The sequence below is a fragment of the Hibiscus syriacus genome, unplaced genomic scaffold (genome assembly GCF_006381635.1).
Source record: "Hibiscus syriacus cultivar Baekdansim isolate YM2019G1 unplaced genomic scaffold, ASM638163v2 tig00109923_pilon, whole genome shotgun sequence".
NCBI classification, from domain to species: Eukaryota; Viridiplantae; Streptophyta; class Magnoliopsida; order Malvales; family Malvaceae; genus Hibiscus; species Hibiscus syriacus.
In genome coordinates this window covers 132,415-151,297 of record NW_024062529.1, presented here as the reverse complement: position 1 = coordinate 151,297, position 18,883 = coordinate 132,415, and the positions used below count along the sequence as shown (strand labels likewise).

Below are 18,883 nucleotides of genomic sequence, written 5' to 3'. Positions count from 1 at the left end.
TACATCATTTTGATTTTTTAATATTTTAATTCCATATTTCTTAAATTTTAAATATATATTCATGATATAAAATCATGTATTGGTCCTAATTCAAATCACAAACCTAACATTGTTAGTTGTACTTTTATTTATCACATCCTTCAAAGTTCTAGCGATCTTCAAGTGTGCATTTATCAATTTGGATCGAAAATTCAAGCGTAAACATTTTACAGACCAAAATTGATATTGATTTAGCAAATCTTTTGTGTTTGAGAAATTGGGTTTGCATCTATACACATACACACATACAGAAGTGTCAATATCTGGAAAATATATTACTACTGTATTAAAAAAATATCGTCAGTTGTAAATTTAAATAAAATATTATTAATTAGATCATTATAAATAGAACAAAAAATATCACTAGTTGAACCAATATCAATCCTCAATAATAAATTATTTTGGGTCCTGAAGGAGGACATGACCAAGTAGTTTTAGACTTAGATTTGTCTTTGTTTATTCTTAAAAAGTAAATTAATTTTTTAATGTTCATCATCTTTTTTAAACCAATAATCTTCTATTTTTTTATAGAACTAATGTTTGCGATTCTCTATTTAAACCAAAAGGGAAGAACAGTCAAATACCACTATAATCTCGTTCTTGTCATCAATATTTTTTAATTTAACACATATATTTATTTTTTAATTTTAATTTATAAGAGTATAGAGATAATTTAAAATATATATAAAAAGAGGAGAATTATAATAATTATCTTTTTAGTATAAGAAGGGAGATTACATATCATATGGGTTAGGCTGAAATTTTTTACTATAAATTTAAATTTGATCTAACTCAATTTTATCATTCACGAAATTTACTCTAAGCTCAAAATTTAAAAAATATAACTTCATATTATAAAATTAAATCAAATCAAAATAAATTGGATTCAATAGTATTTTAGTCGTGTGTGTGTGTGTTTTTATATGTAACTTTCTCCAAAGTCTAAAAAGAAAGCAATGGATGCCCACAATTCATCCACCACCGTCTATGTTTTGCTGCTTAATTTAGGCTATCGGCCGCCCATTATGAGGCCTGAACAAAAATCATTCATTCTTCATCATTTTGTCTAATGTTTGAGTACTCCTAAATGCTAAGACTTATAAAAGCCCAAAATTGTGGTCAAAATCATGCCATCAACTTGACAATATTGGTCGGTTAATTACATGCAAAACCTTAATAAAATCGAGTTTAAATAAAAAAAACGATTAAGACTGCTAATCCATGCTTACAATAATTTCTTTGGGTCCTCATTTATGAAAATTATTTATTTCGTTCACAATGTAATCACCCAAGACATTATGATTGCTTTTGCTATTATTATTACACGGTTCTGGTAACAGGACAACGAAAGCAATGTTACAATATTACAAATTTAACGCAGAAAATAAGAATCGCATTTGATATTAATTTTGAAATTAAAATTAAAATATAAATATTTAATGTTATTGTTGATGAAAATAATTCGTATAGTTGATGGTTTATTTTTTTTATTTAAGCAAAGAACTATTATGAATGAGTCTATGTAAAAGTTTAAAAGAAAAAAATATATCTGAGAGAGAAGATATCGTTTAAAAGAGACGAATAATATAGATGAAATATGAAAAAGAGAGAAGGATCTTTTTCGATCTTTCATCTGATTTATAAAACTCGAGGGTCAAGCATGGTGAATTAGGTAGGGTTGATATTGGTTTTAGTTAGAGTTGAAATGAAGCCACCATTTACACACCCTTTTCAGCGGGGAGGGACAAGGAGTCAAAAATGTTGGAAGTTGGAACATGGGTGCGGTATTTTCGCAGCAAATACTTAGGAATCAAAGGAGTGGGTTTTGCTTTGAGATTTGTGTTGTAAACAAAGTAAGGCTTAATTTATTACATAAACCATGTGAAATTTTGTGCTAATACACACTAATTGCAAGTTTCCATTGTAATTTTTATTTATTTTACGCGGTATTTTCGCAGCAAATACTGAGGAATCAAAGGAGTGGGTTTTGCTTTGAGATTTGTGTTGTAAACAAAGTAAGGCTTAATTTATTACATAAACCATGTGAAATTTTGTCTGCTAATACACACCTAATTGCAAGTTTCCATTGTAATTTTTATTTATTTTCCTATCGGTTACTTTCTTTATTCACTTGTGCTTTATTTGGATTTGGATGTCCGATGAGAATCCTTCTCAAACTATGCTTATGATCCCATTGTAAAGTATTAGGTCCATCCTACAAATTACTACTTGAAGTCAACAATTTTTTTCAAACTGGTATTGGATTATCAATATGATAATAACATGTCAAAATGACGAATCATGTAATGGGATATATTAATTTTCATTAATAAAATACCAACCATGTATTCAGTTCGATCATTGAACAAACATTTTCTCCATTCATGATTTTTAAGTTATAAAAATTAATATCAAATGCGTAAAGTAAATGGACTAAAGTAATTGTGGCTCATGTGGGCATTTGCATGCCCAGTAATTGTGTAAAGTAGGGATGTTGAAAAGAATGATAGGAAATTGACAAGTAAATGAAGAATGGAAATTGTATAGGCGGGTGGCTCATGTGGGCATTTGCATGCCCAGTAATTGTGGCGGTTTTCATGACTTTGAAAATCACTCATTTAGCGATTTATTTTATACAACAGATCAACGCTCCAACTTGAATGTTTACCAAATGGACTAAAGTAAATGAGTAGGTACTGAGTGACATTGGCTTCCTGTAATGAAAGTTTTACATTGTAGTCCCTTAAGAAATTATATAACTACAAATTAGTTTAATACCAAAATTATACTTATACCCCTCCTAACATTTATAGATTCATTTTACTCCTTTAAATAAAAATTCTACCTTCGTTTGTGTCTACTAACTGCTGAATCAACTTTTTAATTTTGATCAAATATAAAAATGGCATAATATAAAAAAGGTGCCTAAATTATACCTCTCTTCTCATTTAGGTATTTAATTTTTCGATCAATTTAGGTACCTAACGTTATCACTTTAAATGTATAGTCCGTGACAACCGTTAAATTTTCTTATCGACTATTGAAAATGTGATATGTGGTGCATTTATAATTTTTAAACATTTCATTTTAAAAAACTTAAAATTATTATTTTTTTAAAAAAGGAAAAAAACTCAAAACATTTCTAAAATTCGGATTTCCCTGCAACTCTTTTAAGGTTTTAACTCGGTTTGGTCTTGCTAGGTTTTTACCATTGTCTTTTAATATGACGCGACAGTGTGGAATCAAATTGAAATTACAAATTAAAAGAAGACCACAAGGAACAGAATGGAAATCAAAGCATATTACACCCTTAACCTAATCTAACAATAAGATTAGGTACTTTCTCAGGAGGAGAATCGAGAGTGAAAAGGAAGGAGAAGTGTTTCATGATGGAAGGGGAAGGAGAAGAGTTTGAGAGAAGGGGGAGGTTAATCCACGGTAACTTTATTTATTTTTTACTTTTGGGTTAAAGTATTAATTTTAATATTTTATTAATTTAATTATATATATATTTTTTTAATTTTTAATAATTAAAAATTATAATCAATACCGCGTGTGAGAATCTAAATGGATAATGGATTTTTTTAATGTCTATTACGACTTAGGCACTTAAAATATTAATGTTGGTAACGTTAAACATTTATATTACTAAAAAAATTAGACACCTAAATAAAAAAATTCTAAATTAAAAAATCCTTGGAAATATATGTATATATGAAATTTCATTAGAATGGAGACCAAAGCTCTGATAAGGGATAAGGACTGGGTTTACATTAATTTAAGCACTACTTACTATTGATGTTTGAACATTGTACTCAAAAGGTGTAAAAGTTTTATTATTTTTCTGTGTAATAAAAAACTAATATTTTTAAACAATTATTGATATAAATTTTATGAATAAAAAATTATATTGGAAAGAGTAGAGTGAACTGGAAACTCAATTATAGATATAATTTAAATAAAAAATATTTTATATTGTTAAAAAAAAAAGATGATACAATACAGGTGTCTCATACGCAGCTTATCATGTTAAAGAGTCGTGAAAGTTGGACACCAAAACCGTCCTCCTCTTCACTTTAGTTCAGTTCAACCCCCTCTTTTCGATCTCTCTCAAAGCAAAGTCCCTAAAAGATTCTATATTTCCTTTGATTCTTTCAGTATTTGCAATCCTCAAAATAATTCCTTTCTTTTGAGCAATTTCTTCTTTCAATTCTCTTGCACCTTCTTTCTACATTTTCCTTAATTTTCCCTCCCGTTTCTCTACATTTTCTTTGGTTGATTCCTCCCCCCCCAAAAAAAAAAAATAATAATAAAAATCCCAGTTTTGTTCTGCGACTTTAGGCTGCTTCTCATCTGAAAATCAAATCTTTTTGAGAAATTTCACTAAAAAAAGCTACAAGTTTTGGTGTTTGTTTCCAAAGTCATGGATAAGCCTGGATTTGGTGAATCGACAGCAGTGGTAATAACAGGGAAGATCATGGCCATAGCCATAATAGTTCTTTTCTTAGTAGTGGTCTTTGTGCTTTGTCTTCATCTTTACGCAAAATGGTTTTGGTGGCGCCGTGAAGAGCCAACATCCCACCCTTCCCGCCGCAGCCGGCGGCGTTTCGTATTCGCTCCGGGGCAAGACGCAGCTCATCCTCAACGCAGTGCCACCAAAGGCCTCGATTCAACGATCCTCGCTTCACTCCCTGCTTTAATTTTCAGTCAAAAAGATTTCAAAGAAGGCCTGGAATGTGCGGTTTGCTTGTGTGAGCTTGTGGATGGAGACAAAGCTAGGCTGCTTCCTAAATGTAACCACGGCTTCCACGTTGATTGTATTGACATGTGGTTTCAATCGCACTCGACCTGTCCTCTTTGTAGAAACCCCATTGTTGGTGTTGAAGTCGAGAGTCCAAAACATCTTATTGCAGGCGATGAAGTGAATGTTCAAGCTCAAGTTCAGTCACCGCACGATGGGTATTCGACGGATTCGGTTACTTTCCCGACGAATGTGTTGTTTTGGGGTAATCATACACAGGTGAGTAGCGGTGCTGCTGCTGCTGAGGGTGGCTCTGCATCTGCTTCTATTGGTTCTTCTGCCATGGCAGCCTCTTCTAGTGGTAGACAAGAAGGGATTTTAGTGATTGATGTTGCATCGAATGGAAATGAGAATTTCACAGAGGAGGAATCAAAGAATCCAATGCCTAAGAGATTAAGGTCTTTGAAGAGACTTTTGAGTAGGGAAAAAAGGGTAGTTCCTAATAGTTCAGGAAGCAGTTCAGTTGATGCTTGAAGTTTCCATGTATTTATCATATAGGAGATCATCCCTGAGAATTGTGGAATTCTATAAGAGATGCTGGCAATCTTCTCTTGAAAAAGCCATTAGAAATGTTGTTGAAAGAATGTACCTTCACCTGCAAAATGGGTATCAGAAAAAATGGCTGCTTTTGCAGAAGATTTGTTTCAATCTGGATTCATGTTAGTGTTAAAGCTATTAACCCAGTTTTCTCTCTCTTTTGTTGCTTATTGTTCCTTACAGTTCAAGTTATTAGCTTGTTGTTGTGCATGGAATTGAACTGCAACAATTTAAAAGCAATGCTTGAAATCATCATTCGGTAAAGAATCTATCATATATATATTGAGTCTTGAGAGTTCATATTCACTAGAGGAATTGGTACATGTTCTGTAAAATGCACTCATCTGTATGTTCTGCTCCGAATTCGAATATGTGCTGTAAAATTTCCCACCATCTATTTATCAGAACTGAGATACAGAATATTGAAAGATCTTAGTTACATTATGTCAATACTCTATAATTGATACACTATGTCACCAAATAGACAGGTCCATAAGTGTTGATATGATGAGGATTGTTAGGCTGGTCAAGACTCATGTAAGGTACCTCATTCTCCATCTTCCTTGTAGGGGTGAAAACGGCGGAGACTGGGGGCGCCGACGTGGTGTTTCGACTTCGACTCCCTTGACGGTTCTACATAACGGACTTGAAATGCAACGTTTCATTGGCTGGAAATATTAGGAACATTGACAGGATCTGAACCAGGTTTGCTCTTTCTGTCGATTTTGCACCATGAGAAGAGTGAGTTTCTCCATGATTTCTTGCTCTTTTTCTCAGTTCCCAGTATCGTCTTCCCCGCTCCCTCGGAACATGAATGTGACCGCTGCAAGTATACGTTTCTTGCATGGTGTTTCGCTTCTTCCAGAAACTGAAAAGAAGGGTTCAAAAGCCAAAACCAAATTAATGAACACAACCCATGATTGGTTGAAGATAAAGAATTGTATTTACCTGTGAAAAGTTCACCCGAGGATCAAATTCATAGCAAGAACAATCACTCGACTCGTGTTTCGGATGTATCGGAGATTTGCTCATGGTTTCCTGGAAGCTATAAACATCAAGTAGTAGCAAAAACCAAGATCAGAGTAGCAGATAAATAATAAACAATCAAATGCAAAAAGGGCATTGGTTGATTTATTCCATAAACAAATGCTTCACACAAGGAAATGAAGGTGAATGAAAATTAAAGAGTTGTATATTGTGTACTTTCAGTTGAGGAAATGAAGGCAATGAATCTGATTGAAGTCCAACTGCTCGAATTATTTCATCAAAGGCAAGGGGCCAACCACCAAACTAAATCCGAGTTGCAATGGAAACTGCAAAAATTAAGATTCAACTCAAAAGCGATATATTAGAGATGAATGGAAACTGAGTTGAAATGAAATAAGCCTTTACATATACATACAAAAGCGAGTTGCAGATGCTAAGGGGTTGTTTGTTTGCCTCTTAATGGAACTATTCAGCGCTGAACGCATCGCGTTTGTTTCGTACCTCTGAATGATTCAGTACAGAAGTACATTCTGAATTATTCAGAGTCAGTTATCAAACAATATGTCACATTCAGAGTCAAATCATTCAGAGCCTCTGAATCATTCAGCATTTGAATCATTCAACGCTTTAATTATTCTGAAGTAAACAAACAACCCCTAAGATTCAACTCAAACTAAATCCGAGTTTTAACTTTTTATGTGTATTTGGTATTGTAAAGTCCAGCAGTGGGGTAGATACTGCAAAAATCAGCAGATGTGTAGGCATCTAAACAACTTTTTAACCAGAGAAGCAACGTGAAAATAAGAAAAGAATGAATGGGAAGGAATCGAATCATTATGTCTTGGCTCAAATTAAACGTACTGTCAAGGCTGAGTTAAAGTGTTTTTCCCGGAAACTGAGGGTATTTCTGACACAGATTTTCAGCATTCACGTTTGATTCCACCAGAAAACAGTTCTGGTCGTTACGGACTTACTTGCAGGGTTGATTTATTTACAGAACAAAAAACTTGGCAACAGCAACAGTTTCCACCTTATGAACAAGTCTTACCATTTCACCTGAAAATTTTTAGTAATCCATGATTTTGTTAGGGAAATTGCTGATGCCATGGTTTAGCACAATCAGCGGCCGTTAACAGTTACCGGAGCACTAATGATGTTTTCACATAAAGACAATGTTAAGAATTCAGAATTTTAAAATCACAGTTTGAATTCTGTTCTACGTAAATATTATTTATGAATCAATCCATTTTATTCCAATTTGCCACTTCATATGTGAGCCCAGGGACATTATGCCTGGGAGAGGCCCTGCTCCCTCCCTCCAAATTTGTTTGATTGATTTGTATGTTAGCTTCTCTTACTTTTTAAATATTATTTATAATTAGTCAAATTAAATCGTATCTCTCTCAAATTTTTAATATAAATACTTAATATATTTTTTCCCTTAACCCTCTTACTACTTGATCTTAATACTACTTTGTGTTACTAAGAAAATAATACTATTTTGTGTAATCTCTATAAAGATTTATTTAGGTCTAAATCCAAATATATTCTGATTGCCAATCCGTTCATGGTTCGTAATAATTAATTTTTGCGAGTCACTTGAATGTGTTACCTACATAGTTATGTAATTACAGAAGTTAAAAAAAAGGATAGCTTATATTATGACAATTAATAATCACTTCTAACAGGAAGAGGAAGAAAAAAAATATTCTTGAAAAACGTAAAACAGAACAGGATTTGTCAACAAATAGTATTTAATGTAGTGAGGAATCATTTGGTAAAAACATTGTGATACCTTTAGAGCATAAGGTGGATAAACTCCACCGACATTACAAGCATGCAATGTCTCAAACTCAATAGCTAAATTACCAACATTAACTTTTAACATACGCCAAATAATAATAATCCAACTTACCTTCCCTGGAATCTTATCAAAACTCCCCTCTACATTCTTTCTACCAACAATACAAGCCTAAGGAGCATTGAAAAGGATTCCCTCACCCAGACACTGTATTATCACTAACCACAATGGAATTTTTCCATGTGGCCATCAAAGCTGCAGCAGCGGCAACGCCATTACGATTCCGAAGATGGAAAACAGCAACAACATCATCCATGTTGGGAATGGCTGTTTTCTGTTTCTTGTGTCCCTCAGTTTGTCTGCCTTTTTAACTTCTTCCCCTGAAGAGTTGACAAGTTTTTCTTTCTCCGGTTTGGGGTTTTCTCCTTGAGGTGATTCTTCTGATAAATGGTCTGACACAAGCTGTTGCTGCTTGTTGTACTTATCGACATATTCTGGAAACAATTTTCTGAATGTTGGGCTGCCATAGAAAAAATATGCTCACAAAAATTTTAGAAAACAAAACTACAGCAATATTTGACTGTTAACATAATGTGCAACCCGGAAAAGTTCTGTTAGCTAATAGCAATGTAGAATCCAGCCAATTGTAATAAATTTAACGTCAACCCAAAAACAATTAACAGAAGTGGAAGCATACTCACAGTAGCAGAAAATGGGCGAAACTGATTTGAAGAGCACTAGATTCTCAAAAACAGAAGGATGAAAAGAAAGAGAATGCAACGGAGGTGAAGCAATAAACGTACTTTTTACAATTAAAAGAAAGGGAGGTCTTTGCCAGGTGTTGTTTCTCAGCAGCGGTGGTGTTTACGCTGCCAGTGGTAGGACTGTTATCCATCTGCAAAAGGAAAAGGCAGCTTTGCTTAAGGGTACATTGCCAATGCAAGGAAGAAGTACTGCAGCTTATCCAAACTGCAATTTAAATGAATTAAGATGCAAGAAAAGATTCCAAGTTTCACCATGAAAGACAGAAGCCCAGTGAGTATGCTGCACAAGAAAACAAAAAAGAAGTTAGCAATTTTTTGCAATTGTTTCACATGTCAACAACATCCTGAGACAAGTAAAGAAAGGTCCTAAAAAAGATGGTGCCAGAAAAAATGGTGCAATTAGATTGAATCCTGTACCTTGACACAGACCACATAGGATTCCAACTTTCTGGATGAACTGCAAAAGAACATGAACAAGGTTAAAATGAAATCAGTTCTTAGAAATATAGATAAACAGGAATACCTAAATTATTCTTCAAAAAACTTACAATCACTCATGGACAGGCATATTTTCTTCTGTGTCATAAAGCGTCCATTGGGGGTGATCATTCTACATGAATGAATTTTTTTAGTTTGATGTCACAAAGAGATGTGTGTTTTCTATCATAAATTACTGAAAGGTCAAAACCGCAAGAAACTACATACGTGATTCCAGGAGGTTTGTAGGGATACTCAGGAGGGAACTTGATCTTTCCATAGTAGTACCCACCTTGGCACAAAACACACACAGCAGATGGTGGCATCAGATAACTACTTCCAGATTCTACAACGAGTTACATAAAATTAATCACAAGTATAATGGGATAAACTAGCCAACCTGCAAAAGGTGTTCCTTCACTCCCTTCCAGCACATAATCTGAAAAAGTGAAGCAGAAAAATTAAATGAATCCCATAAAATCTACTACATCTACACCATGACTTAGATAAAACTCATAATAGTTCAATCATAACTAACCACTGCAACTTTAATTCAGTATAAAAAGACTAGAGAAGCTTGGATCACAAGTCCAACATTAGGAATAACTAGGAAACAAGCCAATTTTATCATTCATCTGCATAAGTAGAAGAATAACATGCCATGTACTGATCACTATAATAGAACTCTTCCTTACTAGAAAGAGCAAGAAAATTAACTTACAAAATTAAGGTCAATATCCAATTCCTTCAGGGAAAAATCTTTTTAAGCTCTAATTAGATGATACTAAAATAGGATCATACGGCAATAGGGATTAGACTCTAGTTCATTGTAAATATTCCAGAAGTCTGCAAATTCCTCCCATGAATCACTATTCAAGTCGATAGAAAACATGAAAACAATCATTTTCCTTCTTTTATAAGGATAAAATCTTAAGACCATACACAAATTCCTTGTTGTTATAGAAGATGTCTTGACATTAGTATTAGTCTGTTACAGAGCTCATCCAAAGAAAGGAGACAAAAAAGATTTAATAAACTTACGCCACTCAAGAATGTCACTTGGGGATGGACGTGCAACAACATGAGAAACTGGTTCCTATAAGTTCATAGAACAACTGTTAAAATAACTGAAAAGAAATCAAGTTATACCAATAACAATCATTCAAGCATCAACATGTTTCTAATAATACCAAATTACTAGCGAAGGGAGAGAAAATATATATAAACTTTTTATATATTTTTCAAAGGAAGTTAAACATAATGCTGAATTGCTGATTGATAAACCAATAAAACACACAATACGGACTACAATTTTAAACAAAACAAAATCACAGTCCATTAACTATTGAAGCTAGCTCTGCAGTAACAAGCCTCATAGACAGGATACCAGAGATAAAAAATTTCCTTGGATTAAAATAAGTTCATAAACCACACAGAAATTAACATTGGGAAAATGCACAAACATGAAAGTTTAACTAGGTAAGATTAACAAGATTTCTACAATATCAAAGCATTTCCCAGGCTCATAACTTCATATAAAGAGTGACAATAGAAGGAATTGCAGGAAATAGTACAAAGAGAAAACAATACCTTACAAAGTGCTCTATATTCTTTCTGAAGGCGCTTAATACACGATTTTTCTGCCATCTAGAAACCTAAAACCAGTCTCAACCACAACCAAATAAAACCCCCACCACCTCTGTTTTGTTCCTTCAACTTTTAAATTAAAACTATTCAAACACAAAACAGAGAAAAATAAGAACAAAAATAGTCAAATTATGGAGTCATCAAGACGTAAAAAACCCATTAATGAATTCCACGAGCTTGGAATCAAGAGATCATGAGTATAACTCATCAAAAGCAACATACATTTGCATGGTCCTTCCCAAGTTAACTTTAATCAACGATGATTGATATTAAACCAAAGAATTTAACCTAAGTAATTAACCTTAGGGTTTCAAATTTCAATTTATTTATCTTACAAAATATAAATAATGTGAACTTTTGGAACGGAATTACCAAAATCGTTACCGATTAATTAACAGAGAAAATTTATAAATTCATTGAATGACTAATTTCGTTGATCAATTAAACAACAAGTCAAGTCTAAACCAGGATCTCTCCCTATTTAAACCTGAAAAAAAACAATAAAAAGGACATCGATCTTACAATACCGAATATCATACGAAAAATTCAAATAAATGATTCCAGAATCGAGAAAAAATGGGAAAATTGTAGAATTACCTGGGGAAACGAGGCAGTTATTTTATGATGCAAGAGAGAATCGAAGCCGGAATTAGAATTATTATAATAAGAAAAAGGGAAAATGAGAGAGAGACTAAAATCTAACGGAGAGAGAAAGCGAGAGCGGATGGGTATTTTGACGCTCGTTATCGGGTTGGCTTTATATGGCTTGTACTGTAGCGTACAACTACTACTGCTATTAGCCTATTACTGCTTCTAATGTGTCCTTTAGTTAGGAATGGATATGGGTTAGATCAGAGTTATCAGTTATGTTGAATTTTAGTTTATTAATTTTAATTTTAATATATTATTTCTTTTATTTATTATCTGATTTTATTTAGGTTTAAGAAAATTTATTCAATTTAAAATTTAATATAATTTTAACATAAAAATATATACTCTACTCAATAAAATATATATATGTATATTATTTTCATTAGATAGAAGAGAAATTTAATTAAAAAATATAAAAATAAAATATTATAACAATTATCTTTTAAATACATAAAAATTAAGTATATTATTATTATCAGGACAGGTCGATATTTAAACATAAACTTAAACTTATTTAAAAAATGACCCTATCGCGTCGAATCAAAATCAATTAAATTCTAATCAAATAACTATCTCTACCTTTACCTCTCACGCAAGAATTGAATTTATGCACTCTGCTTGGATTTTACAAAAATAATAAATTATATTATTAATCACTAATCTATTATTTTTTATTATGATCACTAAATTAATTATTTGATAAAAATATTATTAACGTTATTCTCTTTAACAATGATCCTGATTGAATATTTTTAATATTTTTCGCTTGTTCATATTATCTACTCTCTTTTAATCAATACTAATACATCATTATTTATAGTTTTATTTAGATTAATTAGATAATTATGCTTAAGAATATATTTGAATTCACTTTAAACGAAATTTAAATTTGAATTTAACCTAAGCAATATTTAAGTCTCTTCATATATAATAATCTATAGTATTTTTTTTTAGAAAAATGAAATGACATAAACAACCTTCTAAAACAGCAATTTTTTTGGTGAGTGCATGAAAAATGGAAATAGTGTCGGAAATGTGCATATTAAAATTTATTTTAATATAAAATTTTAAAGAAATAAAAATTAATTATTAATAGAAAATATTTAAATTATATAAAATTTTAGAACAATAACCGTGCTGTGAGCACTTAGTTCATCTCTGCTTACAGCTGTTACCTGCAGTATCTGTTTTCCAACTGTAGAGATCCGTTTAACATTATAAAAACAAACGTTTTTAGGTTCCCAAGAAGACAATAAATTAGTCAAGAACAACCTGCTTAATCACATGATCCCTTTGTAATAACAAAACACTGCGGTCAGAGTTACAAATGTAACAGTCAACAATATGGTACATGATCTGACTTTGACATCTCATTACTTAAATCTTTTTTTTAACTACTTTATAAGTAGCAAGATTGGGAGAAACCCAAGATCAAACCAACTTTGTTTCAATCATTTTGTTCACTCAGAAACAAAGATTCCCAGCATTTTAGCAGCACAGCAATGAAAGCACACACTCGAGCATTATCAGTTCTTACTCTTCTTCTCCTACTACTTTGGACGCCTCTATCTAATCTAGCTCAAGCAGAAGCTCGTCCGGTTCGACACGATCATGCTTCGTTGGTGTCGAGAACGGCAAATGGTTCGGCTTCTCGGGTTGTCGACGATTTGCAGGCGGACAAGAGAAACGTTCAGAAACTGGTTAATTCCAGCTTCAGGAGAATACCTCCGAGCGCTTCAAATCCTATAGGGAACAAGTAGAGTTCTCGCCGTTGTTCATGGCTGTCTCTGCACTTCAGGATCTCTGAAACATTAATTTTGTTTATTATAAGCCATCATTATAAACACTGAATTGTATAATTAATTTAGTTTTAATGAGAGTAAAAGAAGTTTCCTTTTGCTTGCATTTTTCTCTTAAAATTCTTTTGCTCTTTCATAACTGTGTTATGCGTAACTTGTTGGCCTCATTTTTATTGTTGGTATGATTTGATCCCTCATGGGGGAAACAAATGATGATGATATAGCAAAAAAATGGAAAATAAATAAAGAAAAATCAAATTAATTAAAGTAATAATAGTTTAATTTGATTATTGATAGCTATTTATTTTTATAAAAATAAAAAGACAAGGACTTAAAATTTATATTTGTTAAGACCCTGATCAGTGCCGCCATGCGGATGTCCTTAAGACCCTGATCAGTGCTGCCATGACCATCCAGGAAACCTGCTGGCATGGTTTCTCACATGAAAATGTCGATAAGGAAATCCATAAAGCGCTCATTGGCGGTGAGAAATATGTTGAAAAGATGTGCAGCGATGCACTTGCAATGATCAAGAACATGATAGGCTATGAAACGGAGACTGTGAAATGGTGTCGGAAGTGGTAGCCAAAGCACCGGAGCTTAACGGCATAAGATATGTCATTATAATCAAGGCCAGTGTCTATACAGAGAACGTGAAAGTCCCCAAGAAGACTAATATAATGTTCGTCGGAGATGGAAGAACTAGAACCATTATCACTGGAAACGGAGTGTGGTCGATGGAAGCACAGCTTTCCACTCTGCCACAGTTGGTAAGTCCATTATTTACATCAGATTAGTACAATATGAATATTAGATTGATTATTGGTGTTCTGCTTGTGGTTGCAGCTGTTGTTCATGAACGGTTCCTTGCCCGAGACATAACGTTCAACAGTTTCGGCAACAGGTTCATGAATGGTTCCTTGCCCGGCGAACTCACTAAGGTGTTTAAACTCAATTCTCAAAATTCCAGCAAGCTACATGAAGTGAAAGCCGCCGTGCAGAATTCAAGTCAACATACATGCAACGGTTTCTGCTACGGCTTGGGTTAGTCCGACTGGAAGGTGGCTGTGCAGGAGTCCAAACCTACCCCAAACGTTAATGTGATTCAAGATGGTTCCAGGATGCCTATATGATTAACGATGCAGTGGAAATAGTGGGAAAGAAAAACCAATAGAAAATTTATGATATACGTGAAGGCAGGCAAGCATGTGAAGAATGTGATTCTGGATAAACACTAATGGAATGTGATTGGCAAAACTAAGAATAATTCCAGTGACCGGAATTTTGTTGATGGAATAATGTCATTATACTTGATTATTGGTTAAATTCGTTCATTAGTCCTTGCATTATGTGTAGATTATGAATTTCAGTCTTAACCGAAAGAATAATTAAATATATTAAATTCTACTATTAATATAGTGTATATATATTATTCATCTCATACATACCATTATATCATAGTGTTTATAAATTATTCATCTCATACATACCATTATATCGTGTGTATATTTATTATTTTATAGTCAATTTTGATTAAAATCATAAATAAAATAAAGGCGATGGTAGAACCTGAGAACAGAATCATGCAATTAAAAAAGGGTTCTTTTTCTGATCGGCTATAATTAAAAGTATCCAACTAAGTAGATGAGTCTAGTACCAAACCAGAAACTAATGTTTCATAAGTATGAATCCCCATAACACAAATACAAGAGTCTCCCCCAACTCATGCATCATAAACGAAGAAACCAAGTCGTCAAACGGTACGATTGTCGATGACAATGCATTCTCATAGGCGAGAAATAACAGCTTCCACCTCCGAAGGTGTGTATAGATGGTATGTTGGTGCTACTTTAGCAATATCAACATTGTTTGGTGTCACCTGCAGAAATATCGTTGTTCGATGACAGATATCAGTCAGCAAAATAAAACCATATATTTACAGCACAATCTAAAAATCGCAAATATTTTATTTAAAACCTTACCTTTTCTTCCATTACTTGCTTTAAAATGGACAGTGCAATTGTTTCAGCTTCTTGAAGAGTAAGGTCCTGCAGGGGAGAGGAGGAATCCTTTGGTAAATCAAATACCAAATTATTACTCGTGCATATACGAGCATGACAAAACAATGGACATGACATTAATTTTAGTTATTTAGACATCGGTGAGCTGGATATCATAAGACTTAAGACTCCAAAATCAATATACCAAGCTAAAAACTCCTGAAAATGAAAAACAACACAGGCAAAAAAAAAACCTTGTTGAATTGCTCTTGCAAAGAGCTGTCTGCGCCTTCGGAGCCTGAACCTATAGCTTTAGCATTGCATTGCCAAAATGTGCCAGATGGATCAGTATAATACCTGCAAAAAGTTGGAAGAGGTAAATGAAGTCAAGTTTGACATGTGTTCTCTGGGAACCATATTTGGGTTTTACTAACAGAACCTAGATCCTTCATTTTATCGGCCAACCGAAATTATTCTAATTGAAAATATTAACTAGGATACCCCCAAATTAAAAACTTGCTGGGATCAATAACTACCTTTATATTATAACTGCGCCAGAAGAACCATGCTACTCAATCAATAATCACACACCCTAGTCTTGAATCGACAAGCAACTGAGAATGATGGACTTATTAAGTTGATTTAGTGAATACAATGTTTGATCTGTAATAATCCAATCTTGCATTAATATATGTTGCAGCATGGTAGCCACATCACATACACGATGCATTAGAGCTTATTACAGTTTTAACTTCTTAAAGCCTCATAGTCTAAAGCAAGAATGCAATAATTACATCTGGACTGAATTATCACTAGCAAATGACTACATTTCTAAACCAGTCCGCCAAACCATGGGAACTGTTTAAATTTTGATGAGAGTAATTGTAGCAGCAGAGCAGGGACTAAGTCTTAACAAATCACGATAGTGATGATATAATCATGTAGTAACATAATTCACAGGAACGTAGGTCGTAGAAGTTAATAATGCAACAGGAATTCATTCATCGTTCTCTTATGCCGAAAGTGATTTTTCTACATGAAAACCAACACAAGTAAACTTATTGGATACTTACAAGCTGGGCCCATTCTCGTCATGACCAGCAATGAGAAGAGATACCCCAAATGGTCGAGACTGCACGGGAAAACATTACTCTATGTAAATAAGCAATTCAAAAGTAATGCCAAAGGCAGAATTCTATAACAGATTGCAAAAATAAAATAAAATGAACACGTATATAAGTCATACCGACTGTGGCCTTCTACTTATTGTTTACTAAGATGAGGAACAAGCATCATAAAAGGGAAATCAAAGTATCAACAACTATACACAGAAAGGATATGCAATAGTACCATGGATTCTTCATCTCCTTCACCAAATCGAAGGGCCAGATCACAGAGAGCTTGTGTAGTGGACTCCACAGTCATTGGCTCACCATACGAGAATCTGTGGTTCTGTGTGAGTTTTGAAGATATCAGCATAAAAGGCACACATAAATTCATATCAAATGGAAAAGTACTAACAACTATGTTACCTGAGTCTCAACTCGTGCATGTTCAACAAGTGTACGTGCATCAGCAATCAACCCACTCATGGCACATCCTATATGATCATCAATTTCCATAATCTTCTCGACACTGCTGGGTTCCTGAAAGAGAGTCCAGTACCTATGAGGCCCGAAAAAAGTTGCAATAATCTACATTCCACAAAATCTACTATGACAATGCTAAGTGCCGGATTTCTGGTAGCATTATAAAATGATGAGGGTAGCTTCAAGTGTTGAAGCATTAAATAAAAGACTCAAAGTAAACAACTGGCAGCATACATTTACATGGAACCAACATACTTCCTTGTGTTACGCGGTTCAATGACAAATTTGTGATAGGGGAGGAATAAGTATTAGCAAACAACATTGCTTGCATCCAAATCTTCAATTCGAGAGCCTTGACTTTTAAAATATATTGACTCCCTAAGAGCTAACCATCACTTCATTCATTATCCAAGGAACTCCAAATCTTAAAATCACATCCGCTAATTTGCAGTTTAGCACACAATGCACAGCAAAGCAAAGCAAAAGGGGGGAGGGGGGGAAATAAGAACAAGCAAAGACTAACTGAACAAATAACCATTGCGAAATAATTAGCATACATAATAACATTAAGTCAAGTAAAGGTTACAGACCAACAATGGCGAAGTAATACGCTTCTCGACAGCCAGCACTACACCGTCTTTCGTATTTATCCCAATTGCAGTTGATCCCAGCTGCAATTCAAATCAATAATAATAAAAAAAACATTTACAGACAAACCCAAAAATTTTAAAAACAAAAAAGACCCAATAGCAATTTTTCCTTCGAGAGACGAAGGAATTGGGTGGTTTTCTAAGGAAACAAACAGAAAAAATTTAAAGAAACTTCTACCTTGATGGCCTCGATAGCATATTCCACTTGGAACAATCTTCCCTCCGGAGAAAATGTGTTCACCCCACGGTCATACTCAGTCCTTCACAGACCAATCGCCAAACAATAAGAAGAAAAAAGAGGAAAATTTAAACTTTATCAGGGACAAATATGCTTTGATTCGGTACCTGGTGAGAAACATCTTGGATCAATTGACTGTTAGATCGAACAAAACCTAATGAACAAAGGAAAACCCACAAATTTTTAGCTTATTTCTGGAAAGAAAATTAACTAGAAAAATAAAAATGAGCCGGGTGATTTACTAACGAAAGAGTATCAACCGAGAACAACCAAGCGAGAGGAAAGAGAAAGCTGCTGCCTTTTTTAAGTCTCCTAGTCTTCTTGCAAAACAAGCCAGCATATAAAACGGCGGCGTTTCGAGTCGTGCAAGTATTCATAATGAATATATACGATTTATTGAGCAGGCTTCGACCTTCAACTAATGGGCTTTAGAATGTGATCTGCACATACCCAAGACTTTGGCCTTTCACTTCATTGGATAGCCCATTCAAATACTTTTTTTTTGCAAATTCAAATATGATAATGAAATTTTTTTCAAATTTCAATTAAATACTTTATACAAATTTAAAAATAATATATTGATTAATCATCATATCTAATTTAAATTATAATTTAGAGGTGTTCAGTGTTATTAACCCTATTTAAAATTTGAATACAGAATCTATTAAATAATTATATGGTTAAAAAAGAGTTATTCTTATCATATTAATTAAGCAATCGGGTCTATATGTGTGTCTTATGTCTTGTTAATGATTAAAAAAATTATGAATAAATATTATTTTATAATCACATCATATTATTAAAAAAACCCAAACCCAACCATCAAAGTTAAACCTAAACAGTTCAGTTAAAACAAAAGAACTTGTTTGATGAATATATGAAAGATTATTGAGAGTAAAAAGT

At 33.4% G+C, this 18,883-nt stretch overlaps 3 protein-coding genes across 5 annotated transcripts; 1 reads left to right on the top strand and 2 right to left on the bottom strand.

Moving 5' to 3' along the window:
• Window positions 1-1,957: 1,957 nt before the first annotated feature.
• On the top strand, window positions 1,958-5,431 carry LOC120210304 (RING-H2 finger protein ATL3-like). The gene is made up of 2 exons (XM_039209064.1): window positions 1,958-1,962; window positions 4,440-5,431. The coding sequence occupies exon 2, from the start codon at window positions 4,463-4,465 to the stop codon at window positions 5,312-5,314; it is 852 nt and encodes a 283-aa protein (XP_039064995.1). The 5' UTR covers window positions 1,958-1,962; window positions 4,440-4,462; the 3' UTR covers window positions 5,315-5,431.
• A 2,780-nt stretch (window positions 5,432-8,211) lies between these two features.
• On the bottom strand, window positions 8,212-11,753 carry LOC120210305 (ubiquitin-conjugating enzyme E2 34-like). Of its 2 annotated transcripts, none has more exons than XM_039209066.1 (10): window positions 11,651-11,753; window positions 10,997-11,143; window positions 10,448-10,502; window positions 9,807-9,845; window positions 9,635-9,698; window positions 9,478-9,539; window positions 9,347-9,386; window positions 9,182-9,209; window positions 8,969-9,060; window positions 8,212-8,685 (listed from the first exon to the last, which is right to left on the bottom strand). In XM_039209066.1, exons 2-10 carry the CDS (start codon window positions 11,051-11,053, stop codon window positions 8,415-8,417), a joined length of 708 nt encoding a protein of 235 aa, XP_039064997.1. In that variant the 5' UTR covers window positions 11,054-11,143; window positions 11,651-11,753; the 3' UTR covers window positions 8,212-8,414. The 2 variants fall into 2 exon arrangements, with proteins under 2 accessions (XP_039064997.1, XP_039064996.1); XM_039209065.1 differs by having other exon boundaries at window positions 8,415-8,685; window positions 10,997-11,136.
• A 3,334-nt stretch (window positions 11,754-15,087) lies between these two features.
• LOC120210301 (proteasome subunit alpha type-5-like) lies at window positions 15,088-18,315 on the bottom strand. 2 transcript variants are annotated; one of them, XM_039209060.1, is made up of 10 exons: window positions 18,227-18,315; window positions 18,088-18,134; window positions 17,921-18,002; window positions 17,683-17,763; window positions 17,036-17,149; window positions 16,854-16,955; window positions 16,577-16,635; window positions 15,758-15,860; window positions 15,486-15,551; window positions 15,088-15,382 (listed from the first exon to the last, which is right to left on the bottom strand). In XM_039209060.1, the coding sequence occupies exons 2-10, from the start codon at window positions 18,099-18,101 to the stop codon at window positions 15,290-15,292; spliced, it is 714 nt and encodes a 237-aa protein (XP_039064991.1). In that variant the 5' UTR covers window positions 18,102-18,134; window positions 18,227-18,315; the 3' UTR covers window positions 15,088-15,289. The 2 variants fall into 2 exon arrangements, with proteins under 2 accessions (XP_039064991.1, XP_039064990.1); XM_039209059.1 differs by having other exon boundaries at window positions 18,223-18,302.
• Between the last annotated feature and the right edge of the window lie 568 nt (window positions 18,316-18,883).